Source organism: Lissotriton helveticus, chromosome 5_1 (assembly GCF_964261635.1).
Source record: "Lissotriton helveticus chromosome 5_1, aLisHel1.1, whole genome shotgun sequence".
In the NCBI taxonomy this organism is placed as follows: domain Eukaryota; kingdom Metazoa; phylum Chordata; class Amphibia; order Caudata; family Salamandridae; genus Lissotriton; species Lissotriton helveticus.
This window is the reverse complement of record NC_136065.1, coordinates 142,557,280-142,584,660: the sequence shown is the minus strand read 5'-3', so window position 1 is coordinate 142,584,660 and position 27,381 is coordinate 142,557,280. Positions and strand designations below refer to the sequence as shown.

General features: G+C 48.7%; 1 protein-coding gene across 1 annotated transcript in view; it reads left to right on the top strand.

The window, feature by feature from the left end:
* The window catches only part of INPP5E (inositol polyphosphate-5-phosphatase E), a 262,442-nt gene that overhangs the window by 221,922 nt on the left and 13,139 nt on the right, over positions 1-27,381 (top strand). The window contains exon 10 of the mRNA XM_078641914.1: positions 18,426-18,562. Coding sequence (XP_078498040.1) covers positions 18,426-18,562 — 137 coding nt within the window. The remainder of the gene's footprint in view (positions 1-18,425; positions 18,563-27,381) is intronic.

The window sequence follows — 27,381 nt, the reverse complement described above, 5'->3', positions numbered from 1 at the left end:
GCACTCTAGTAGGCCCCTGCTTGTGCCCCAGGGGCACTTAAAGGTCACGCAATGGAAACAAAGTGAAGCAAGGAGAGGTGGCGTAACACACAAAGCTGCCGACCTTGGAGGTGGAGAGCAGAGTTCGATCCTCAGCTTAGGCTGTATTAGTTCTAAATAATTAAAAGAAGATCCCTGGCTGGGCTGTATATTAAATAAACCCATCAGTAATATTAAATAAACCCATCAGTAAAATTTCTGTCTAGCAGACTTTGACTATAACCGGACCAAAGAGCCTTATCTATCATAGGCACTCTGCCCCACAAGTTCTCACGTTATCCCTGTGGCCCGAAGAAGAGAGTGGGGCTTTTAATTAATATGTAATGCTTCAACCTAGCAGTGCCACTCGTGAACACAAAGAGGCACTTTTGAATAAACACCTCAGTAAAATTACTATCTAGTAGGCCCGAGACTAGAACCCTGGTCTGCAGAACTAGAGAGGCCGAGCACTGCCCAGGTGAGCTACGGAGCTTCTCCCACATGGTGGAGTTAATAGGGGCGTGAAGAGTATGCTGCCACCCGTCCGCCGGAGGGCCCCCCCCCCGCTCCCGATGCCACTGCTAAGCAGCACACATTAAAGCTTTTAAAAAAAAAGTTGTATATAGCGCTAACGAGACCCGAAGGGGTTAGATCGCTTTACATGAGCACATGTTGAGTTAGAGACGGACACATTCATGTTGTTAGGCACGGGGAGATTAAGCATCCTGCCGAGACTCGAACCCGGTTTCCCAGCCTCCACTGTCAGTGCCTGAGTTTCGCAGGCTGTGCTTAATGAAGGTGGGTGCCGGCTCAATGCCGGACCAGATTCGGGGGCGTTCCCGAGAACAGGCTTTCGGCTGACGTAGCCAAAAGCCAAAAATTCTCGGGAACGCCCCCGAATCTGGTCCGAGATTGACGGACAGAGCCTTCTCCCAATGGCTAGCCTCCATTTATGGAGCTAGCCAATGAGAGAGTGGGGACGGTCCAGTCCCCACACACATATATCATTAAGTTTTTCCTAGCGCATGCGTACTTCGTACGCATTGGCTAGGCAAAACCTAAAAACGATGCATATACCATATACCCTTCTTTTTGTGAGGTAATTAGGTATACATGTCTAGTATGTTTTCTCTCCAACATGGAGGACAACCACATGGTCCCTTTGCAAGTGGTGCAAGAACCCCGGGCAAAAGAGAAGCTACCTGGTCACAGGACAGTTTTGCCCTTAGTACCAGACAACCAGAATCTGTTGTCACTGTCCAAGCAACATCATTTGTGGGAAAAACCCTGTTCAAATACTGTTTTCCTGTCAAATGGAGCCGCATCTCACCACATGGTGTTTCCAGGCACCTAGCACACTAATGTTCCGATAGATACTTATGCCTGCAGGTGCATCACCTTTTGAATCTCCAACAGGCTTAAGATTGGATTCTGAAAAGTCAGAATAGCTCTTCTGTGCCAGTAGGTGGTGCTCGACACTGCATCGCATTGGACATGACATCTCCGAAGCCATGGAAGCTCGACCCCGGTGCACTTTTTTCACACCCTTCATCTTCGATCTAGAGTTTTTATTAGCCAAATTAAAAACAAAACTGTAGTGTCAGCAGGGTGTCACCAACCCGATAATCTGGTTTTAAGCAGTGCTAGTCCTGCCATAAGATAATGTCCTCCCCAAAAAGAGGGGAATTTGTCGTGCCTGGGCTCCAGGTCATGTAATAAATGCAATGTAGGCACACAACGGCTATTAAGGAGGCAGGAGGCCAAGATGTTTATTGCGCAGAACCATGATGATTGGAGGGTCAGTGCCGTTTTAGAACCAAGTTCTGCTCCGGGTCAGCCCATTTGCTGTCAATCACAAAATCCTCCAAGACCTTTGGCAAGGCTGAGAAAAGAACTAAAAACACCAAAGATTAGCTCTGAGATGACTCTCTGGCTCACTAGGTATATCTCCAGGTCATCCCCGGGGAACCTGTATGTCCTGCTCTTCAGATCCTAAGCTTGTTGATGTCACCTGATGCTGACTCTGGCCCCGGACTGATTGCCTCCTCCAGTTTTCTCGGAGTTTCCAGTCCTCATTTAAATCGCAGCCTTCACTCAGGCGATGCTTGCATTGTTCTGCCAGGCTCCCTCTAAAGCGCCCTTGGGCTCCATGGAACCAAAAGTTTGCCTGACTGGATGTCCACCAGTGAGTTACACCCCCACACCAGTGGGCCTGTGTAGGGAAACATCCTTTACAAAGAAACTTTTTCCACGCAGTACCTTTACAACACAGGTATTACAATGCAAGTCGTTACAACGACTTGCGCTGGAGGGTGCTGTAGGATAGGGAATAGTTTAATTTACTATCCAAAACCTTCCCTACTATCCACGGGGACTGGAGTTGGAATAGTAAATTAAACTATTCCACTATCCAGCGCCCCCCAACGCAAGTCGTTGTAACGACTTGCGTTGTAAAACCTGCGTTGTAAAGGCATGCGTGGAAAAAGCATGCGTTGTAACGACACACATCCCCTGTGTAGCCACCCTAATGTGTGCATGGAGACTGGAGGGGAAGTCTCTATACTTCAACCTCGACCTATGTACAAATGCTTTAAAAGGATGCATGATTTATTCTGTCTGATTCAGATGCCATACAGATGCCTGACATTTTCAATCAGGATGATGATGACAGCAGCGAGGCGGATAAACTTCTGCCTCCTGGAAGCACAGATGCTTGGAACTATTTCGTCATACAAAACCCCAGCAGGGTGCATATTTCCCTAAAAGTTGATTTAGAGTGTTTGGCAGTACCCTGATTGGAGGAAGTGGTGTCACGGATAGCTGTTCTGTCACCAGGCAGGTTGCCCCCTCAGCCATCACACAGTCCTCCTGTGTGACGCTGCCCGCTGCTGCCACTCGCTGTGCCCTGACCGCTGTACACCGTGGTTTGGTCTTTGCTTCCCTCGTGCTTTTGTAATTGTATCTGTGTTTCCTGTGTATCTGTGTTTACTTTCTGCTGACACTCGTTTTCTGTACTCCACTGTCTGCCCCGCCGTATTTTGTGCCCATTCTGCCACCTTTTGCCTTCTGTGCCACCCTCCCGCCCCCCCCCCCTCGCTCTCTCCCGCCGCTGTGGCCCCGCCCCCCTGGTCACCCATTCGCCGCCCCGCTCCCAGCTGTATCTGTGTTTCCTGTGTATCTGTGTTTACTTGCTGCTGCCACTCGTTTTCTGTACTCCACTGTCTGCCGCCCCGTATTTTGTGCCCATTCTGCCCCCTTTTGCCTTCTGTGCCACCCTCCCGCTCCCCCCTCGCTCTCTCCCGCCCCTGCGGCCCCACCCCCCAGGTCACCAATTCGCCACTCCGCTCCCGCCTCCCAGCTGCTCCTCCCTTCCTCTTCCCCTCATATGGAGGCCGCGCAGCGGGCGCGCCTAAGGCAAGCCCATCTTCGCCCGTCCGCGCCTGGACGCAGAGGCCAGGAAACCCGACTGAGATACGACACCGCCACCCTCCACGCACTCAACATCGGCCGACCATCCGCCTGCTACCGAGCCACCCCGAAGCGCACCCACGGACCCTTCACCTGCCAAGCCTGCAAATTCACCTGCCTCCAAACATGCACCCCGCCCTCGGGACCAAGCAACAACAACAACAACCACCTCAAGTGCATCCTACTCAACGCCCGTTCCGTCCACAAACACGCCGTCGAACTCTGGGACCTCCTCGACACAACAGCACCGGACGTCGCCTTCCACAAGGAAACCTGGATGAACACCTCCTCAGCCCCCGACATTGCCATAGCCATCCCAGACGACTACAAAATCACCCATAAAGACCGCGTTAACCAAACCGGAGGAGGAATCGCCATCATCTACAGGAACACCATCAGCATCACGACGACCAACACCGAAGATACCTTCACCGTCGCCGAACACCTACACTTCCAGATCCACACCGAGCCCAAGACCACCCTCAGAGGAACCCTCATCTACAGACCCCCGGGCCCGCGCACACAATTCAGTGAAACCATCGCCGATTTAATCAGCTCGCACGCCCTCGCCTCATCAGAATATATCCACCTAGGGGACCTGAACTTCCACCTGGAGAACAATAACGACAACACCACCACCCTGCTAGACAACCTCGCCAACCTCGGACTCAAGCAACTGGTGAACACCCCCACCCACTATGCCGGCCACACGCTCGACCCCATCTTCTCCACCAGCAACCATGTCTCCTTCAGCCACTCCACCGGACTACACTGGACCGACCACAGCTGCATCCATTTCACCTTTAAGAAGACTACATCCCACCACCGCCCGCAACAGATCCCCCGCAGATGCTGGAGCAAAGTCACCACAGACCAGCTAACCACGTCACTGAGCCAGAACCCACCAACCGACACCAACGACGCAGCCCGCAACCTCGCAGAGTGGATCACCAACTGTGCCGACGCCCTTGCTCCACTGAAGAACCCCTCAGGCAATACCGGCAACAGGAAAATCACATGGTTCACCGACGCCCTCAAAGAATCAAAGAAATCCTGCCGAACTCTCGAGAAAACCTGGCGACGCGAACAGACGACAGAAAACATGACGGCTCTAAAGAACGCCACTCGCAAACACCACCAGCTGATCCGCGCCACCAAAAGGACATCGTTCAAAGAGCGGCTAGACAACAACATACACAACAGCAAGGAACTATTCAGCATCGTAAAAGAGCTCTCCAACCCCAGCGCCAGCAGCAACAACATCACACCGTCGCAAGACCTCTGCAATTCCCTCGCCACGTTCTTTTACCGCAAGATTGCCGATATACGCGACAGCTTCGGCGCCCAGACCCCGCCTCCAGTCACCAAACCAACGCCCCCTGCCACCACCCTCAGCGCCTGGACCCCCATCAGCACTGAAGACACCACCCACGTCAGGAACACCATTCACTCTGGCTCTCCCTCTGACCCATGCCCTCACTACATCTTCAACAAAGCAGACACCATCATCGCACCCCACCTCCGGAACATCATAAACAACTCCTTCTCGTCAGCCACCTTCCCAGAGAGCTGGAAGCAGGCAGAAATCAACGCCCTTCTGAAGAAACCCACAGCGGACCCTAAAAACCTCAAGAACTTCCGACCCATCTCCCTTCTTCCCTTCCCTGCTAAAGTCATCGAGAAGACTGTCAATAAACAGCTGACCGCATTCCTCGAGGCAAACGACTCCCTTGACCCATCCCAGTTCGGATTTCGAGCCAACCACAGCACCGAGACCGCCCTCATCGCAGCCACCGACGACATCAGGACCCTGCTTGACAACGGGGAAACAACCGCTCTCATCCTCCTCGACCTCTCTGCCACCTTCGACACCGTCTGCCATCGCACCCGAACAACCCGCCTCCACAACGCTGGGATCCAAGGAAAAGCCCTGGACTGGATCCCCTCGTTCCTCTCCAACAGGACCCAGAGAGTCCGCCTCCCTCCCTTCCGCTCTGCGGCCAACGAGATCATCTGCGGCGTACCCCAAGGCTCTTCGCTCAGCCCAACCCTCTTAAATATCTACATGAGCCCTCTCGCCGCCATCAGACGCAAACACAACCTCAACATCATCTCCTACGCCGACGACACCCAGCTGATACTCTCCCTCACCAAAGACCCAGCCACCGCCAAAACCAACCTCCAGGAAGTAATGAAAGACGTCGTGGAATGGATGAAGCTCAGCCGTCTGAAACTGAACTCAGACAAGACGGAGGTCCTCATCCTCGGACCGTCGCCATCCGCCTGGGACGACTCATGGTGGCCCACAGCGCTGGGCACAGCACCGACACCCACGGACCACGCACGCAACCTGGGATTCATCCTGGACTCCTCCCTCACGATGATCAAGCAAGTCCACGCCATTTCATCCTCATGCTTCAACACCCTGTGCATGCTCAGAAAAATCTTCCGGTGGATCCCCACCGGAGCCAGAAAAACTGTCACCCAGACCCTCGTCACCAGCCGACTGGACTACGGGAACGCCCTATACGCAGGAACCACAGCCAAACTTCAGAAAAGACTTCAACGCATACAGAACGTTTCCGCACGAATCATCCTCGACATCGCTCGCCACAACCACATATCTGCCCACCTGAGAAACCTGTACTGGCTCCCCTTTAGCAAAAGGATCACGTTCAGGCTCCTCACCCACGCACACAAAGCGCTCCATGACATGGGCCCAAATACCTCAACAAACGCCTCACATTCCACACTCCGACCCGCCAACTTCGCTCCGCCAGCCTCGCCCTCGCCACCGTCCCACGGATTCGCAGAACCACCACCGGAGGAAGAGCGTTCTCCTACCTGGCCGCCAAGACACGGAACTCCCTCCCCGCCCACCTACGACTGACCTAGGACCATCTCACCTTCAGGAAACACCTCAAGACCTGGCTATTCGAGCAGTAGCAGCACCCCCCCCCCCCCTCCCTTCAGCGCCTTGAGACCCTCACGGGTGAGTAGTGCGCTCTATAAATGTACTGATTGATTGATTGATTGAACTAACCTTGCCCATAGAGGAAAATAAAACATATATTTTAATAAAGATTTTGCCTTTGGCATCTTAGGCTTCAGAGTATTTGCTCCCCTTTAATGAGAAGATCACAAGTGTGACAAGCGTTCTGACAAGATCATTTTTGATTTGGCCACAACTAGAGGTGTGCATCTTCATTGATTCCTGACGCATTCAAGGCACATTTTTGCCCGAATGGTCTCAACCAAAATAGGGAGTTCTTATATATTTGTACTAGATAACAGTTGGAATCCAGACAGTGAATTTAAAATTACCTAGGAAGTCACCACAAAAATTATGATTATGGGTCACCCTTCATAACTTGAAAACCAGACTGGCCAGTGGCCTTCCCCAGGACATGGGCTCCTTAGCACTAATTCACCCTGCCCTACTTTGTATATTGTGCAAGGGATAGTGGCAACCACACAAGATAAAAATAAAATGCTTGCATATTACGAGAAACCAGTACTTCCTACTAAGAAAACACAGAAATCCATGTCACGCATACCTGCACCTTTTTGGCAGAACAAAGAATGCATCAAAAATACCTGGAGTGTATTCATTTGACTTTTAAAGTAGAAAAGTAGAACACTGATCCTAACCTACCCTTTACGATGAACACCCCTTTGTAGTCCACCACTGGAAAGAGATACAGAAAGAGCAGTCATGCCATACTCTTCAGCGTTGTTAAAATAGAGACAGAGTTTATATGTGTAAAATAAAGTGCAATGCAGCTTGTAAAAAGTGGCCCGCTTACTTCGTCAATTGTAGATGCTGGCCCATGCACCTAGTAACCGCCTTCCCTCTGCATGTTGCCCACAGCAGGACATCAACCCAGTTTTAAACTATCCAGAACTCTGAGCCTATTACTGGTATGCGGGCCCTGTGCATGTAATATCATGACGTAGCATCACATGACGTCACCTACATAATACACAGACCGCCTCTGTATAAAGAGCTTTGGTTAGCTGCTCCTTCTCCTTCTGTATCAAACACTGCTTGGAATAAGGGGGTCTCAACACGATAATGCAAGACCTTGCTATGAAATGTAACCAAAGATCCGCAGCAATTCCCTATATGCTATCCCCTTTACTAGAGACCCTTCAAAATACTCTATAAGAGGTGTTCATTGTCAAAAATCAGAGTGTAAAAATAGAAGTGTAAAGAGGTTCGTATTCACCCCAATGTTAAACAGAATGCATAACAAGATATCCTGAGACAGCTATAAGGACTATAACATGCAAGAACTATTAAGTTCATATAACAAATAATAACTCTGTTACTGTTTTGTGAAAGTAAATGAAGACTTGAATGTACAGATGAGGCAAATGTTGTTTAATGGATTGTTCTACAATGGATTCACAGTAGCATCAAAAACCTTTTTCGGGCAGGAAACAAAACACTCCTGTCAGTTGTCTATGCCACTAGGAGTCCCTGTCTTTTAGTCCCAAAAGCATCCAGTGTTCTTCCTGGTGATTTATTTGGCACCATGGGATCCCAGCATTCAAACCAAACATATCTACACACCCATCTTTGTTCTCTCTCTAGCAGTTGGCTGGGAATATTTGAAGTGGAATGATCCAGTGGACGTTTTTCAATAACCATTCATTCAAAGTCTTGTTCATTATAGCCCAGTTCAAGAAAGTGGTTAGTCATATGTGTTTTATTCAGTTTACAACAGATATTACTCCTGCTTTTGACTAGTAAGACAGTGTTTCTGACTGCGATCACCTCCGCGAATTAATGTGTGTTCGTCCTACCTTTACTTATTTCTTTGAGGATAAGCTGGTTCTCAGGACAAAGGCTGCATTCTTTATGAAGGTGGTCAGCTCGTTTCACTTGGGGCAGTAGATCACGCTCCCAACTTTCTATCCATCTAATCGTCTGGTGTAGTAGAAGGAGAGGCTCCACTGCTCAGACCCCCCAGAGTTCTCAACTTTTATGTGGTTCGGAGCTGGGAATACCAGATCAGTTTGTATCGACTGTGTCTGTACTAAGAAGGGGAGTGCGATTCAGAAGAGGATGTTTTCCATATAGATTGCATTGTGTTACTCTTTCGCCAAAAGGAGCCACCTGCTGGCATCAGGACCCATACCACCAGGATAAAGGCAGTTTTTTTCAATGCCTCTTTGCTGCTGTCCAGGAGTGTTCTGGTCCTTGACATCTGTCGAGCTGCAGCATTTTCTTCGGCGCAAACGCTCAACAAGCATTATTGCCTGGTTCTTAAGTCTACAGGGATGCCCATTTTGAACATCTGTTCTCCAGGTCTTTTTGATTTAACCATCTTCTCTATACCATGTCCAGGGAGAGACTGCTTGGGTGTTGATTAAAGAGGTTAGGAATTTGCTGGTTGAAGAGCCCATCAGAAGAACAAGTTACTTACCTTCTCTAATGGTCTTTCTTGTGGATACTCTACCTACCGACCCCTCACTGATCCCACCTGCTTCCCCTTCTGAGGGCTGGTCATAATCACATTAATAAGGTTCCTCTTTAATGCTTGTTACACTGCATAGAATTATAAAACTCATTGTCTTCCTTTCCCCCACTAAAGTCTTAGAAATAGCAAACAAGAACTCCTGGCCTGGCCTGGCTGGCCTATGGAGAGGTGGACAATTATAGGTGTGGGGTGTGCTTACTGCCCGGGGCAATAGGGCGCATACTGCCACAGACCTTGCTGAGGCCTTTGCAGGCTACCTAACCAAACTCTTTCCTGCCTGGGGCAACTGGACCGCTGACCAACTGACACAATTTGTGGAGGATCTACCGATCCCAACCATGCCCCTGGAAGATTGGGAAAAACTTGAAAAAAAGATAGAACCATTGGAGGTAAAGGAAGCCATAACGAAACTAAGAAGTGGAAAGTCTCTTGGAACAAATGGTCTGCTTCCAGAGTTTTTCAAATGTATCGGTCGACACCTCTATGAACCCCTCACATGGATGTTTTACCAGGCTCAAAAGGAGGAGTCCCTCCTGCAAATTGTCTGCACAGCCAATATTTTTCTGATACGCAGAGTGGGAAGTCAGTGGAGAATTGAGCAGCCTACAGACCTATACCCGTATTGAATATCGAAACGAAGATTCTTGCCAGATACGGGTCACTTGACTGTACGAAGTCGTTGACCAGCTCATAGACCCAGACCAATCGTGATTCATGCTCCATAGATCGAACAGACTGAACCTGCACCGCTTGTTTGGTGTTTTGTACAGAGCCTCATGGTTAAGAAAACATGCAGTAATACCTTCATTGGATGCGGAAAAGCCTTTGATTCACTGGCATTATCTGATGGCGGTCCTTATATGATGACGGTCCTCCAGAATGGGCTTTGGCCCAGAATTGCTGCCCTGGGTTCACCTGATATGTAAAGAGTAAGGGTGAACTGTACACTGTTGCCACCTTTTTCCACCTTCTCCACTGGGCCAGGCTGTCCCCTCTTCCCTTCACTGTTTACTTTAGCAATTTAACCTTTGCCCTTTTGGATCTGTTGTAACGTACAGGTAATGGGACTGAGATGGGACCCACATGGGGGGATGTTATCTCACAGTTTACTGACAATGTCCTACTTTATCTGTTGGATCCAAAGCTATCAATTCCCAGAATACTTGACATATTGCACATATTTGGGACATATTCAGGTGTGAATATAAACTGGCAGAATTCAGAGGGATTTTCCCTCACAGACTGGAACCTGTCTGAGACCTGGGTCTGCCCTAAACAGTTATGTTATGTTATGTTATTTTATTTTTATATAGCGCTCAGATGCCGCAGCCAAGAGGCGTCCCGGCGCTTTCCAGAGATGGTGAACACAACACAACAAAGGTAAAAAGAAACAGAGGGAATTAGACTGAGGAAAATAGGAAGGTTTTCAATGCCTTCCTAAAAAGAAGCAGATCAGGAATATCACGAAGAGTGATAGGTAAAGAGTTCCAAAGAGCCGCCGCCAATACTGAAAAAGAGCGACCGCCCATTCTAGCTCTTTTAAAGCGGGGCACAATGGCAAGATTTGAGCCTGAGGATCGGAGGGTTCTGGACGGGGCATAGTGTTGAATAGCCTGTGACAGAATAGGAGGAGAAGCAAATTTAAAAATTTTAAAAGTTAAGCACAATGCTTTAAACTTAATTCTTTGCCCTACAGGCAGCCAGTGTAGATCTCGAATAGTACGGCGGGCGGAGACAAACTTCGGAAGACCGACAAGCATCCTGGCCGCCGCATTTTGTACCCTCTGAAGGCGAGCCAGTTCTGCTTGATTCAAACCCAAAAACAGAGAGCTGGCATAGTCCAGTCTGGTAAGGACCAGAGCTTGGACTATGATCTGCCTGGTGTTCGCATCGAAAAACTTAAAAATTGGTCGAAGACAATGCAGAGCACCAAAACAAGTACCAGCTACACGTTTTGTGTGAGCAGAAAAGGAGAGTTTGTCATCCAACCACACTCCGAGGTTTCTGGCTTCAGCAACAGGGATGGGAACAGGGCCCAGTTCAAATGGCCACCATTGATCTCCCCAAAGTCCACCGTCCCTACCAAAGATGATAACCTCGGTCTTAGAGGCATTGAGTTGCAATCTATTGTTCGCCATCCAGCCCGCCACCGCTTTGAGGGCGGACTGAAAGGTAGGGGCATCCATAGTGGAGTCACCATTAAGTGCCACCGCCAGCTGTGTATCATCGGCGTATGACACCATGGTGAGACCAAAACTATGGGCTACCTCCGCCAGAGGCTGAACATATAAATTAAAAAGGGTAGGACTAAGGGCCGATCCCTGCGGAACACCCTGATGGACAGAGCGAGAGGCCGAGACAAACGGAGGTGTAGATACTCTGAATGTTCGATCCGAAAGAAAGGATCGGAACCACTCAAGTGCCATCTCTCCAACTCCAGCCACCATGAGACGGTGCAAAAGGATCTGATGGGAAACCGTATCAAAGGCGGCACTTAAATCCAATAGGATCAGTGCCGCCGTCTGACCCTGGTCCAGCATCTTCCTAATGTGTTCCACCACAGCCAGAAGTGCAGTCTCGGTGCTGTGGCCCGCACGGAACCCATTCTGGGAGTTATCCAGAATATTAGATTCCTGCAGGTGGGAAGATAGAATCTGATTGGCATGAGACTCTGCCAATTTAGCTAGCCAGGGGAGAAGGGAAATGGGCCGGTAGTGTTCGGATTTAGTGGGGTCAAGGGCAGGCTTTTTAAGAATAGGGATAACAGTAGCCTGCTTCCAGGCCCTGGGAACCGTACCGGTGGTAAATGACAGATCCAGCAAACTATGCATTGCGGGATAGCAACACTGGGCAAATTCCCGGAATTGGGAAGGTCTCATGGGGTCGTCCGGGGAGCCAGATTTAACCTTTATCGTTAAGGCTTTAAACTCCTCCAATGTGGGGCTAGGAATAGAAAGCAGTGGTTTAGAAACAACGGAGGCAGAAGTATTTTCCATGCAAGGGGCTTGAGAGAAAGACCTATAAATAGCTTCTACCTTTTCCACGAAGAATGCGGCCAGATTCTCACAATGGGCCGCCGAGGCTTCGAGAGTGGTAGTATTAGTCTTTTTGCTAGTTAGGTCATTACAAACCTTGAATATGACCTTAGTAGGGTTAGAACTGTTCCTAATCTCTTGAGAATAAAAAGCAGCCCTAGCTGCACAGATAGCCCGATGGTAGACTCTAGTGCAGGCCCGGTAAGCCGACTTAAGGCCAGCATCGTAATTTTTGCGCCAGGCGCGCTCAGCTTTTTTGCAAGAGGATTTAAGCTGTCTAAGGGATTCGTCATACCAAGGACTGGAGGGACTAGATCTAGCCTTACTCCATCTAACTGGTATGAGAGAATCCAGTGTTTGAATGACCCACTCGCAAAAGTTGTCATAACCAAGGGAAACTTCTGTGGAGGGTTGAGGAGGATCACTCATCAAGAGCAGATGAAAGTGCTCAAGATCTAAGTTTCGCCAAGGACGTTTGAGGATGTCAGGAAGAATATTTCTACAAGGAGGATTAGGGATCAATATATGGGACTCGATCAAACAATGATCGGTCCAGGCCATAGGTTTGGGTTGAAGCACTGAGATATTGGTGGTCAAATTAGTCAGAAACGGGTCTAGTAAGTGACCACCTATATGAGTCGATGACTGTATCAACTGACTAAGTTGGAATGCTTCAAGATCCGCCAACAGGCAGTGGACCGAATTGTTCAATGGAGCTTCCATATGTAGGTTCAGGTCACCAATGATCGTGAAGTTCACCGTTTTCAAGGCTAAAGAGGCGACTACTTCCGGAAGACTAAACCGGAAGGCGCCATCAGGGCCAGGAGGCCTATAGATTAAAAGTCCAGAAAAGGTGAAGTGAGGAGTCACAGTGATGTTAAAGTGAGCACTCTCACACCCTGCTATAGTGGTGGGTTTCCAGGCGCACGGAAAATGCGATTTTACCGCAACTGCGATACCACCCCCTCTAGCATTACGATGATGGGAATACATAGTGTATCCCGTCGGAAGGGCTAAGTTGATAATAGCCGTGGACTGGTCGTGAAGCCAGGTTTCTGTGAAAAAGAAGATATCCGGCTTATCATCCGAGATCAGCGAATAAACTTCTTGATGATGACAAGTTAAAGATCTCACATTAAGGTGGAAAATTTTCAGGGTAGTTTGAGTAGCTCCGCCTACTACTGGGCAAGGTTTAAAAACCCCATGGGGTCTAGATTGAAAACTAATAATGGGCTGCGGCTTAGGAAGTTGAAACGAACAAAAAGGGCAATGGAAAGGTCCACTTAGAGGGTCCAAGGTGCCATGACGGCAACCTATTACCTCATGGCGCATCAAGCGCAATCTCTCGGCAGATAGCATCCTGCGAGAGCCAGAGTCCCCTGCCCTAGCCCTGCCTTAGCGCTGACGGGCGCAGACGGGCAGGACTCTGGCGAGACTCAGGCGCAGCGAGGGCACTCCCGCTGCGCGTCACCGCTGTGCGACCGATAGAGGGCTGAAATTAGGCTCTGCAGGCCGAAATCTCGCGAGAATGCGCGAGAGTGCCCCAGCCTGATCCAAGATGGCGCTCCAATCAGTCCCCGGTACCCCGTGATCCCGGACCCGCCAAAGGCGGTGAAGATGGTCCCCAGGGGGGTTTTTAGGGTGCATTTAGGGTGCAAGGAATGAGGCCAGGAAGAGCGATTAAAAACAAGGTAAAATAAACGAAATGAAAATAAATACAAAAAACGGGTTTTTAAAATAGCAGTAAGCAGGCAAAAAGCGCGACTAGCGCTAGCGAGGCATGTATGGAATGGTCACCTTCTCCAGGCTGACCTACCGTCACTCGCTGCCTGAAATAGGCTCTGCAGGCCGAAATCTCGCGAGAATGCGCGAGAGTGCCCCAGCCTGATCCAAGATGGCGCTCCAATCAGTCCCCGGTACCCCGTGATCCCGGACCCGCCAAAGGCGGTGAAGATGGTCCCCAGGGGGGTTTTTAGGGTGCAAGGAATGAGGCCAGGAAGAGCGATTAAAAACAAAAAATAAACGAAATGAAAATAAATACAAAAAACGGGTTTTTAAAATAGCAGTAAGCAGGCAAAAAGCGCGACTAGCGCTAGCGAGGCATGTATGGAATGGTCACCTTCTCCAGCAGTGGACCTACTTTCCTTCAGAAGACTCCTCAAGAGCAGTAGCAGCAGAACCCCCCCCCCCCCCCCCGCACTCCCCCCCCACTCCCCTCAGCGCCTTGGGGCCCTCACGGGTAAGTAGCGCACTTTACAAGTACTCTGATTGATTGATTGATTGATTGATTGATTGATTGGACAGGCACCGGGTTCCAGTACCTTGAAATTTATGTCACCAGAGACCGGTCAGATGTGAGGTGTCAAAACCTGGATAAACAATAAACATCTGGCTGAATACCAGTCTGATGTTGAACATTGCAGAAAGCTCTACTGTGTTGGGGCTGGCAGGTCTCTACAAAATGATTATTTTAATACTTGTACGTTCCACGGATCACACGGTTTCAAACATTCCACGGATCACACTGTTTCAAATACAGGACAGTTTCTTTGCGCAGGTAGGTGCCTGAACACTCCTTTGGGATGGGGGCTACCTAGAATAGCATTCAAAACTCTTACATGCAGTCCTTATAAGGTGGTATAGCAGTACTGGACTTACAGCTGTATCGCTGGGCATCGCAGCGGATCAAAATAAAACACAACCTACCAATGTGGCAGAGTGGCCCCCTCTCAAATTAAGAGTGCTGATGACTCCCCCCTACACCGACCTGCGATATCACAGGTTTACCGTACACTTCTCAAAAACTACGATCTGCCCTTAGCGAAACTTAGAGAGTGATGGGAACAAGACCAGTGGGATATAGATAATACTGACTAGGCAGAGGTGTGTAGCTACCAAATGTAGCTGGTGATGAGGTCAGGGTTTCGGTTGGTGCAACTAAACATTCTACACAAAGCATATTACCCTAGAACCAGACTGGTACAAACAGTGAAAATAAAAGATGATGGGTGCCTATGGGGATGTACTCTCCCAGGAACAATGCTTTATGCTATTTTGGCTTGCCCATGTCTTGCATCTTTTTGGGACGCTGTACAATGTAATTTGAGAACTGTCACGCAGACATAGCTACAACTGGATGCCTGTGTGGTAATACTGGGACTATGGGACAAAGAAACAATACCACGATACCCGTTGCTATTCTGTAATGCGCCCTAATAATGGCCTAGAAGAACACTGTAAAACTATGGGGTTCAGAGACAGTGATATTAGTGGTGGACTGGTCCACGGACGCCAAGGATGCAGTCTATAAAGCCTGTGACTGAGGGTTGGGGCCTGTGGCAAGAGGCGCGGGACAATATTCAAAATTAACATAGACACACTGCTGTGCCATCTGTTGTTTTGATGGGGGACAGGTAGTTGAATTGCCCACCATACTCGCTGTCCTTGCAAACACAATTTGTGATTCTATGTACTCCATTGTGTTAGATGAGCTGGCAACATGTGTTCTTGTTACACAAAACCAAATAAATAGAATTAAAAACAGAAAAAAGGAACAGAGGAAATTATGTTGTTGTGCCGGGGTGGAGCTTAAATGGCTCTGTTGATGTCCTGTCCGGTGCCTGGAGGCGGTTCTTTAGGTGAGGAAGGTGCAGATCAATAAGAGTATACACAAAAAAGTAAGAACCTTTTTAGGCTAAGAGAGTCTTTTATTCCCAAGCCTGGTGCTGTCGGTCTTATGTACCGAGAGGTCAAACGATTCTCCATCACTGGGTAGGATCCAAGCGGATAAGTCTGTTTGCTCCTGTAGATGACTGAAGAGACCTGCACTGATGAGCTAAGCACAGCATCTCTGGTGATAGGTCCTTGCCACTATATCACCTGAGCAGGTGCCTCTATTTCCTGACTTCTCCTCCAACCCCCTGGTTGACCTCAGCTCCATATTGTGTAGGTGGCAGTTAACATGGAGCGTGCTTCCTTGTCTGTGACATGGAAGCTGTGGGTCAAAAACCAGCAAAGGCAGCATGACTTCAAAAGTGCTCGGGCATTCCATCAATCTCCAAAACATTAAATGCAATACAAGAAGCGGAATCAGTAATCCTTGTGCCTGGCACCTTGTGAAGAAAATGCACAACTGCAGTGGTCTCTCTCTGAGACAAATTAACTCCTTCATCTTCATGGGGCGGCCGGGTGCAGGGTGCAGAGTGCAGGGGCCCAATGTTAGCAAATCGGGATAAGGGGGCCTTCGCTTCGGAGCTGCTGACGAGCAAGCCACTCGGTTGTAGGAGCCAAGCTCCTGGCGTTGAGGTCAGCACTGCAGGGGGCCAACGACCATCACAGGAGCTGCACCACCAGCGGTACTCAGGCGGCCGGGTGCAGTGTGCAAAACGTGCGTTGGGGCTTCTGGCTGGAAAGGTAAGTTGGGATCCTGGGGGATGCCTGGACAAAGTCGGTTGGGCCACCCAAGGCCGTGGGGCATCGGATGCAGGGGTGTCTTCTGGCGTTGGGTTTTCTTACCAGCTTCGGTCGAGGTCAAGTGGACCCTTCAGGTTGAGGCCACAGGCGGCGTCAGGAGTGTTGAAGGAGGTCGGGGATCACCAGATCCCAGGTCAGGATCGCTGGGTAGACCTGCTTGGGGTGTTGGGCTACTCAGGCCGTGGTTGTTGGGTGCAGAGTGGTGCAGAATCGACGGAATCTTGATTCTGGAGGTGAGACTTTGGTTGAGCAAATCGGGTGCTCATGGGAGTCTGTGGGAAGGTTGCAGGGCAAGTCCTCCAGGCTCTGGGAGTTGCTGTCTGCTGGACTCACTGGGGTTCTTGCTGTAGGCAGGTAGTAGACTGGACAGGCCGGTAGGGCCGGGACCAAGGCAGTTGGTGTCCTCTTCTCCTTCCTGGGTCAGCACAGCTCTTCGATCCTTCTTCTTTTATCCTCGACTCTGAGGAGGCAAGGTTCAGGGTCACCCCATAATACTAGATTTAGGGGCGTTAAAGAGGTGTGCAGGTCGGGACCAATAGGTCCCTTCTTTGGAGATGGTACACCCCCTTATTATGCCACCCTCCAGTGGGAGGGGGCATGAGCCTATTCCTAATTGGCTGAGTCCCCTCATCTTCAGGATGGAGGGGACTGAGATGTGTGGTTCACCTCGCCTCCCCCACCTGAGGGGTGGGATTGGCATAGGTGGGCACACCTCTCTTGCTTGGATTTCCTGCTGATTCTGCCACAGAAAGTGGGAGCCAGTAGCTGGGGGCAGCAAAAGGAAGCAGGTTTTTGACGTTTCCCCTTTTGTGGACCCAGTACATCCTGGGGAAGGGGGCATGACCCCTCTGCCCAGGATGGGCTTTGTTTCTGGACCCAGAGAGCAGAGGCTCTCTACCCAGGGGTCCAGAAACCTGTCTGGTGGTGGCAAATGGCGGGCAGCAATTCAGGCCAGGGCTGGTCGATTTTCAGGGGGCATCTCTAAGATGCCCTCTGAGTGCATTTTACATTAAATCCCACACTAGCATCAGTGTGGGTTTAATGTGCTGAGACGTTTGCTACCAAACTATCCAGTTTTTAGTAAATCCATTATGGTGCTGTGGAGTTCATAGTGACCAACTCTCGGACCATATGCTATTTATGGCTTTACTCCACTTACAACGTTAAGAATGGACTTAGACACTGTAGGGGTGCAGGGCTCATTCCTTCTGTATTCTCACCTTAGGACTACTGCACCCTGCTAGAGGGGTGACTTACCTAGGCTTTAGGTAGTGGCTTGCAGGCATGGCACAAGGATGTGTGCCATGTCGACTCTTCACTTTTCTCTGCACCATAACATGCAGCCTGCAGTGGCAGTATGTAGGTTAAGGTGCAGGGCCTCTAAGGTTGTCACAATATCTGCTACAGCCCTTAGAGACCTTCCTTGGTCACAGTGCTCTTGGTACCCATGGTACATTTTACAAGGGGCTTACCTGTGGCCTGGGGTTTGCCAATTGTGTTTACAAAGGTACAGTTTTGGGAAAGAACAAGGGCCCTGCGAACCTGATTGGCAAGGACCCAGGGCACATCAAGTCAGGTTGCATCAGATGTCAGGAAAAAAGTGTGGGGGGGGATGACCATGCAAAAGGGGTACTTTCCTAGTGTTAGGGTGTAAGAGTACAATCAAGTTAATCTTATAACTCTTTTATCTTTAGTCCTTAGGCTCAGCCAGAAAACAGAAAGGAATGGCCAAGACTTGCATATGCACACACATTGGAGTGTACTGTACACCCATTAATAACATAAAGGAAACATATTGTTATTCTGGGGTTTAAGTGGATTAACAGCTACATCAAATTGCAGCAGGGGATATAGTGTCTCCTTTTACAAATTAGTGTTTCTTAAATAACAGTGCAATAATAATTTCAAGTGAGTGCTTAGTACAATATGTTATTTACATTTTCAGGATCGGATTATATACAGGAGCCGTCAGAAAGATGACATCAGCTTACTTAAATATGCCTCATGCTCGTTGTTAAAGACGTCTGACCACAGGCCAGTGTTTGCATTGTTTCAAGTCAAACTGAGACCAGGAAGAGACAAGTAAGTTAAGGATGACTGAATTACATTGTACATAACATGTTTTATTTATTTTACTTGTGTTCTATTATCGAACATTGAATTTCTGTAGTAAAGTTGGTTTGAAGGGGAAAATATTTACCTCATCTGTGTTTCTTGTCACAGTCCTCTTTGGAAAAATGGATCACTTGCCCCTTACCTTGTTGAAGTTGTTGATTTCCACTTCTTGCATCTTTCTTTTGTAACTGGAACTTACTGGTATGGTTAGTTTATCTTTCACAAGCATCTTGGCTTATAGAAGAATGAAAGACTTTGATGACTTCCAACAATTGTTTTACTGATGGAAAAGGTCTTGCCTTAGCATTGGCCTGTGTCCCTGGATCTTTGTTTCCTGGATGAATACTCAAGTACGTTTCTGTTGTTTTTTTCCTCTTTGAGGTGGTGGTTATAGTTGGGGGCTGCCAGAGGAGTGCTTTTGTAGACGTTTAACTAGAGGAAGCTGTGCTGCACTACCCTGGCAGATTGAAGGGTAGTTGAAAATGTGAAAAACGCCACGTTATGGCAGGGTCCCATATGGCAGGCCTTCTTGCACACAACAGGGGATTATGTCAGTGGTCCAGCTCACCTGTGTTCCCAAATCTGCTGGGGAGCTGCTTAACAGTTATGGCACAGATGTTGTCCATCTTGTGTGAGTGTGCACCGCACACACTGGGGGATGCCCTAGCAAGCAAATAGGGGACTGGTATGTACAAGCATTGTGACACTTTTACCGGTTTCCAAAATAGTCTCTTGCTATGGAGCAGTACAGTCACAGACCTCACCATTTGAAAGAGGGCTCCAGGCTCTTGAATCCCCGAGTCGTGTGTCCCACATAGACAACTCAACTTGTAGGTTTGCAGCAGCCAGTGTCACAGCTAAAACTGCAGTCCATGCAAATGAAAAGGTGCCAGCAGTTGTCCAAGCACAGAACATGAATTCTACTCCCTGCAGAGTGTGGTTAATGACTGGAATACTTCTACTAGTCATTGTAGTATTAGAATCCATGGCAGCAGATACATATGAGGTGCTGAACTTTTCGATAACCTACTCCATTTTCTGTGTAGCCTCCCTTCCCTGGAAAGTGGGATAAAAAGCATCTGCAAAATCACTGTTTCCTACATTTCCAGATATTTATTACTTAATTTTTGTTCGTTCTGAAGCTTGACTCCCCTACTAGCTAGATAACTTCACATATTCATGATACTGCATCTAGGGATCTGCTAAGGGAAGCCCAAAATCTGCATGCACCCAGAAAGGCACAAAGACACAGATCTCATCAGATTTTCCATCAGTCTCCTACTAGGATGATGATTTTCTCCTAGCATATACATCATTGTGTCCTGCAGCTTCCAGAATATTACCAGTGGGTGACCGCACCACCTTCCATGATAAATGTGGCAGCAGTGCCACTAAATTAAACATTCCTTTGATAGCTCCTTAAGCTGCAATTTCCTTTATAATGGAGCCATTACTACCTAGTGCTTCACCAGGGCCTCTTCTACCTTTAGTACTACGCCTCGTAAAAATGGCAGAAAACAAATTCTTGACTCCAGCAACAGTAAAGACCGCTACACCTTGCTTTCTCAATACATAGCCTCTGCAGCAAGATACGGAGTTCTTAAGGTAATGTCTGAAGCCTGACTCCAAAATAGTAACATCAGTTAGATGTGGAAATGCCTCAACCCCAGAGACAACTGTGCTGCTGGAAAGGGAGAGCAAGCGTATAGTTGCAAAAGGAAGAACAATATATGCAGTGCAGTGGCTACCGCTCACAAAAATGCCAGTTTGAAATTTCTTCTGAGAAAGTATGGCAGAGGAGTATTGGGGGTATAAAGAGGTTTATGGATATCTTTCCTAAGCACAGGTAGCAGGGCCTTTGGAAAATGGTAAAAGAAGAATCCTTGGTAGCAAGCCAAGTCATCAGTGTTGTAGATGAGGCAGAGCTTGCAGCCAAGGATTACTGCCATGGAGACTTTCTCCGAAGACCACTGTGGCTTCCATTGACAACTCTTAAACCAGTGCTCAACTAAATATATTGGTCCCCCTTCTCAGGAATGACCTTATTTGGTTAATATACTGAGGAGGAAATTATGAAAATTAAGCATGAGGTGGAGACCAAAGAGGCTATAAGCCCTGAGAAGAAAAAGTGGTTTGTCATACAACAGTACAAGCCGAAGTAGATATGGTACTGTCCTCTGAGAGTTCAGGTTTATGGCTGGCCTATCAGCAGCAATAACACCAGTAGCAGGGCCATGGGTACAGCTGACAAAGGAAGACTTCAAAGACCAAGTAACCACCAAGGCCTTCGAATACCAGAGAAAGGCACTCTTTTGGTAACCGGCACTGACACCACTATACTGATTCCCCCTCTCACCTCATTCCCCCTCCTCCCACCTGACCTCTTACCCCACGTTTGCCATTCCGGTGGGGGGAGGGCTACATCTGGAACTGGAGAAGACAATTACAACATACTAGTGTGTGATGAATATTGTGAGTCGTGGGCACGAATTTCTTTTCAGGGCAAAACCACCTCCTAGTCCTCGAAAAACATCTAAGCATCAGATGTCAATTAAGTTTGGTATGTTACACATGCAATCAAACTGGTTCCATAGTCACAAAACGGGAAAGGAGTTTAGTCTAGATACATCCTAATTTAGGAGAAAGGACCTATACTGTCTCTACACGTCACCAATAAGTGGTTTGTGCAGAAAAAAATAGAATGATTGTTATACATCAGATCTTTCCCCACTTAAAACAAAAATATGGAATATGTGCAATACAGCTAAAGACACTTACCTACAAAAATTTCAGAAGCAATTTATCACATGAAGTACATAAGATTTGTGGGCACAAATGTAAACTTCGAATATGCAGTTATACCATTCAGCCTGAAATCCACCCCACACACATTCTGCAAATGAATGGCCTTAGTGACTGCTCATTTCTGAAAGCAAAGGATATTTGTCACCCTTACCTGGACAAATGGCTGATCAAGGCTCACAGTCAGTCGAAGATGAAGCAGGATTTCAGAAAATCAATATTACTACATCGTTTCAGCCTCCAGATCAATCTGCAGAAGTCAGAATCAACACTTTTGCAACGTCTATCCTACCTAGAAATGACACTACACACAGTGGAAGGAGAAATGTGTCTCAGACAATTAACATCTCCTGTTGAATAAAATCAACCAGCAGCTCAGCAAATCTACTCCCTTCTCAATTCTGTGGCGTTCTGCAGTTTCTTTTGTTCAGAATGTGAAACTGCATACGAGACCCCTATAGCAGTGCCTGGAAGTTCAATAGTCACAAAGACAGGATGTTTGAGATGACAAGCTTCAATTAACATTTCCAGCTAAACAGTGCCTCTCATGGGTCAGAGGACAGAACTTCCTGCAAAGGAGTTGCTTTACAGCAACAAACACTGTTACAGATGATTTTCACAGATGCATCTCTAATGGGATGAGGAGATTGTGTAGGACAACTGTCTGTTCAAGGCAGTTAGACAAGGAGAGCTCAAATCACTTCGACTATCTGAAGTCAAAAGTGGTTCGTCTGGCTTTCAAGGCTTTTCTTCTGATGACAATCTTCCTTTTTCAGACTGAGTACTATGGTCGTGCACTCCCTAAACAAGCAGAAAGGCAAAATGTTGAGACCACTCACGCTGGAAGCACTGAAGACCTTGCTGTGGGCAGTAGCCTGAGATTTCTCTCCAACACTAGACCTTCTTGCAACGGCTGAAAACAAACAATTGTGAGACTTATGTTATAGAGTTCTGGAACCAGGCTTAGTTGCCAGTGTCCTTTTAATCAGCTGGTCAAGGATATTACTATACAGCTTTCCACTGATTTGAAGCTACGCATGTGTCAAGTTTTACTAATCGTGCCAGATTGGCTGAGACAACGGTGGTACCCATGTTTACTACAAATGCACTTCAGATCACACAGTAGGCTTCCATGCAGACCAAATCCACTGACCAGTACACGGGAGCAAATTCAGCATAATAACATGACAAAGCTGAATTTGGCATTGTGGCTTCTGAAATCAAAGAGTAAGGTAATTTAAATGCCCCACCAGCATGTACGGACATTCCAAGAGGTCCGTCATCCATTCACAAGAACTTGCTATGCACCTAGTTGAAAACGATTCTGCTTATGGTGCCAAAACAAATGAAATCATCCAATTTCTTTCCAGAGGAAGTTATCATCCCATACTTCTTGCACTTAGTCAATCTAAGTTTCCGATCTCTTCTATAAAACTGTGCCTTGCTATTATTACATATTATAAAAAGACTAAAAACCCGATGTCCTCCTTCAAAATTCCTGTCCTTTTTATCCTAGGTTGTGTCAGAATTACTAAACGAAAACATTCCCATGCCTGTCTTCTTTCGCAATCCTTTGACAGCACCGGAATGTTCCCGGCACTCATTCAAGTCCCACTAGGGCCTCGCCATATCCAAACTATCACCTACTGGATAATGGCATCATAACGTTGTGTTGCCAGTTAGCAGACTCGTTCTTCCTCCCAGGAGGACCAAAAGCCCATTCCACTAGAGGTAAAGCACCCACAATAACTTGCCTCAGGAATGTACCACTTGCAGACATTTGCAAAGCTGCCACTTGGAGATCGATGGATACTTCCACAAAGCATTACTGCCACCTGGAATCAGATACAAAGACTGACTATAAGATTGTTCAAGCTACTGTTGGTTAACCACATAACATTCTCAGTAATGCTGTGTGGTTTATATTGCTTCTGTGCAAAAACCACAGTGCAGGGTATCCAATTTGAATGTTTGACTATCAGAGAATGTCCTACAATGCAGAAGTAATAGTTGCTTATTTTTAGGCTTGGTTCTGCATCATAGGAATCTTCATTGAAATTATAAACCACCCTCCCTTCTCCCTGCCTATTTCTGTCTTGAGCATTTAAAAGATCAACTATTTCATGGTGGTCATATGTTCGAGGCATGTGGGCTGCTAAATTCATATCTGATGCATAGATCGCCACCTAGTGTTGGGTCCGGATGATTGCACATTGTTGTCCTGGAAGAGTCTTCGAAGTATCACGAGATAGGTGGCTCCTCCCCTGGACTACAGTGCGCATGGGCATCGGCTCCATCCCCAGATTGTTTTTTTCCGCCATTGGGTTCGGATGTGATTTCGACGGCTCCCTGTCGGAATCGAAAAACCTTCCTTCTCAAGGCCAAAAGGCCTTCGGTATTCGCGTCGGTATTGTGTGCGAACGGTCCCGAGCATCGTCTGACTCTTCCGGTCAGATTTCAGCGGAGTGGTTTACCCTTCGCGCATCGAGGCCCTGTACTCGCAGCAAGACCCCGACGGCTTCATCATGGAACGGAGCCCGTTCAAGCGCTGCCCCGTGTGTGGGTCCAAATACCCACACATCGACGTGCATCCAGTTTGTAATAGATGTCTTTCGCCGGACCACGACGAAGACAACTGCATGGCCTGCTCCAAATTCAGGTCGAAGAAGACGCTCAAGCATCGGCGCGCGGCACGACTTGAGGCCTTCCACGCAGCCCCGGCACCCGACGACATATTCGACGACCCCGCAGAAGAAGGCCACGGCCATCAACTTCAGATCTCACCACCATCGACGGAGGTCGAGGCGGATCCAGTGGAATACATCGACGGACAGAGCCAAGACCTTGAATACGTCGAGGAGGTAGGGGACGACGAAGAAGTCTATGGGGCCGCGGAAGATAGCTCAGAGGACGAGCTATGCCCCGAACGTTACTCGATTCAGGCTCCGGTCACGGGATCGCCACTCGGCCTTACCCTCGACCCTGCACCGATATCCCCAGCCCCGCCTTCGGGCCCGGCTACGGATACACCGGAGGAGCCACCGTTGCGCGTATCGAAACAGAAACCGCAACTACTGTTGTCGACGGCGCCTAAAATGGCCGACATCACGCCAAAAACGAAACCGAAACCTTCGGTCTCCACGGCTCCGAAGATGGCCGCCGACTCAGCAAAAGCGAAACCGAAACTTACGGCTTCCACAGCATCTAAAATGGCCGACGTCCCGTCCAAGCCAGCAAAGCCGACTCCGTCTTCAACTCCGTCCGCTTCCAGCCACACGAAGTCCAAGAAGACTGTCGACGCATCGGCGCCACAAACGGTGGCTAAGGACAAGTCCTCAAAGAAGGTCGTCCATCCCGCCTCGGCGCCTACGGCCCAGGATCCGACGACCGGAGCCGCTACTCATCGGCACAAGGATGCCGGGTCGGCATCGCCGGCGTCGGCGCCTACACCGACCGCAAAGCAGCGTCCCGTGGGAGGCCAAGAATCGTCGGTGCCCACTTCTGCTACGCCGAAGTCCTCCGAAGCAGACAAACATGAAGCATCGGTTACCAAACCCTCGGCTTCTTTTACAAAACAGGTCACCGACTCCCTCAAAAGGATTCGGGAGAAGGCACAGACGTCAACGTCTACCGCATCATCGGATCCGACACCGGTGTCCATACCGGCGAAGTCGTCCTCCAAGCTTCTCTACGTCCTGCCACCAAAGGTGGCGCCCAATGCGTTTGTGGCCAAGACGGTGTCGAAGAACACCGACACGTCGGAATATTCGACGCCCAGTCCCAATTTGCAGCGGCCAAAGGCGTCAGGGGACAATTTAGAGCATTACATCGATGCCAACACAGGGAAATTGACACTTTATAAAAGAAAGATCACTTCCCAACCTTTAGAAGCATTTGTTATTCCACTGAAAAAGAAAAAACAAGCACAGGACATACCTCCACTTGTTGAACCTCTTCAGCCTCCGCCAAGGAGGAGTCCAACACCTTCCCCCCACCACTCAGGGGGTGAGGATGATGAACAGGATGACCAGTATAATTTTCCTACTGACACTGACCCTGATGTACACCAGGACCCATATGATGACGCTGGGGACCAGGACAGCCATCAAGTAGTACATGACCCTCAGGTTTTTGGAACACGTACATCACCTACTGAGGACTCAGCAGCATTCACTGCTTTAATAGAACGGGCAGCTGCAACTCATAATGTAGACATGCACTCTGACCCGGTGGAGGAAGATTTCCTGTTCGACACCTTTTCTGTCTCCGAAAGAACAGTCAAAACACTCCCCATGCTGAAGGGTGTCCTTAAACATGCACCAGAGATCTTTAAGGAACCAACAAGGGCAAGAGTGGTAAACCCACGTATTGAGAAGAAATACAGGCCAGCACCTGGAGACCCTGCTTATATTCGGGGACAGTTGCCTTTGGACTCATTGGTGGTCGCAAACGCCCGCAAACGGGCCAACTCCCAAACAACGGGTGAAGCTCCTCCCCCGGACAAAGAGTCGAAAGTGCTTGAGGCTTCTGGCAAGCGGGTGGCTGCGCAGGCTGCCAATGTATGGCGTATAGCAAATACACAAGCACTACTGGCGCGTTACGATAGGGCGCATTACGACACCCTAGAACAGCTCCTTCAACATCTACCTGATGAGTATAAAGAAGCAGGCGAAATGCTCATTCAAGAGGGGAAGCTTATATCAAATGCTGCCATTAAGTGTGCACTTGATGTCGCGGACATAGCAGCTAGGGGTATTAACACTAGCGTCATGCTAAGGCGCCAAGCCTGGCTTCGTATATCTGGGTTTAAGCAGGACATCCAGACTACGATCCTCAACCAGCCAGTCAATCCTGACAGACTGTTTGGCCCTGATGTAGACACCACACTTGAAAAAATTAAGAAAGACAACGAGACTGCTAAGTCCATGGGGGCTCTCCAATCACAACAGTTCAGAGGCAACACTTTTCGTCGCTCAGGTGCACGTGGTAGTACCAGAGGACACTTGGGACAACAAACACAATTCGCAAAAGGTGGTGCGCAATCCTCGTACCCCAAGCAGGGTAGAGGGGGTTACCGAGGTAACAATGCCAAGGGCAGGGGCAGAGGAAACAACAGCTCACGTTCCTCTGCCACCACCAAACAGTGACTCCCTGTCGCTGCCCCCCGACCATCCAACACCTGTCGGGGGAAGACTACAGCAGTTCCTGCCAGTCTGGTCGTCCATCACCACAGACAGGTGGGTGAGAAAACTAATCCAGTACGGTTATTGCTTGGAGTTAACATCCACTCCTCCCAACATCCCCCCAAGACAACGTCCTATGTCGGCAGAGCACTTGCACTTATTGCAGCAGGAAGTGCTAGTTATGCTGCAAAAAGGAGCAATCGAACTCGTGCCAGTGGAGGAGGAAGGAACAGGGGTCTACTCCCTGTACTTCCTCATCCCAAAGAAGGACGGATCGCTCAGACCCATTCTAGATCTGCGCCCCCTCAACATGTACATACTGTCAGAACATTTTCACATGTTGACACTGCAACAAATCCTTCCCCTTCTAAACCAAGGGGATTTCCTGGCAACCTTGGACCTCAAGGATGCTTACTTCCACATCCCACTCCACCCATCCCACAGAAAATACCTCAGGTTCACCATTCTCAACAAGCACTATCAGTTCAAAGTCCTACCCTTCGGTGTGACTACTGCCCCCAGAGTGTTTACGAAGTGTCTAGCGACAGTGGCGGCGCACCTCAGGAGACAAAACATACATGTCTATCCGTACCTCGACGACTGGCTCGTTCAAGCAAAGTCGGAAAGACAGTGCGCCTCACACATGTCCCACACTATTCACCTCCTTCACAGCCTGGGGTTCTCGCTAAACTACCCAAAGTCGCACCTTCAGCCAGCCCATGTGCAGCAGTACCTAGGCGCGACCATAAACACCCTGACTGCTATGGCTCATCCACACACAGTCAGAATCAACAACATTCA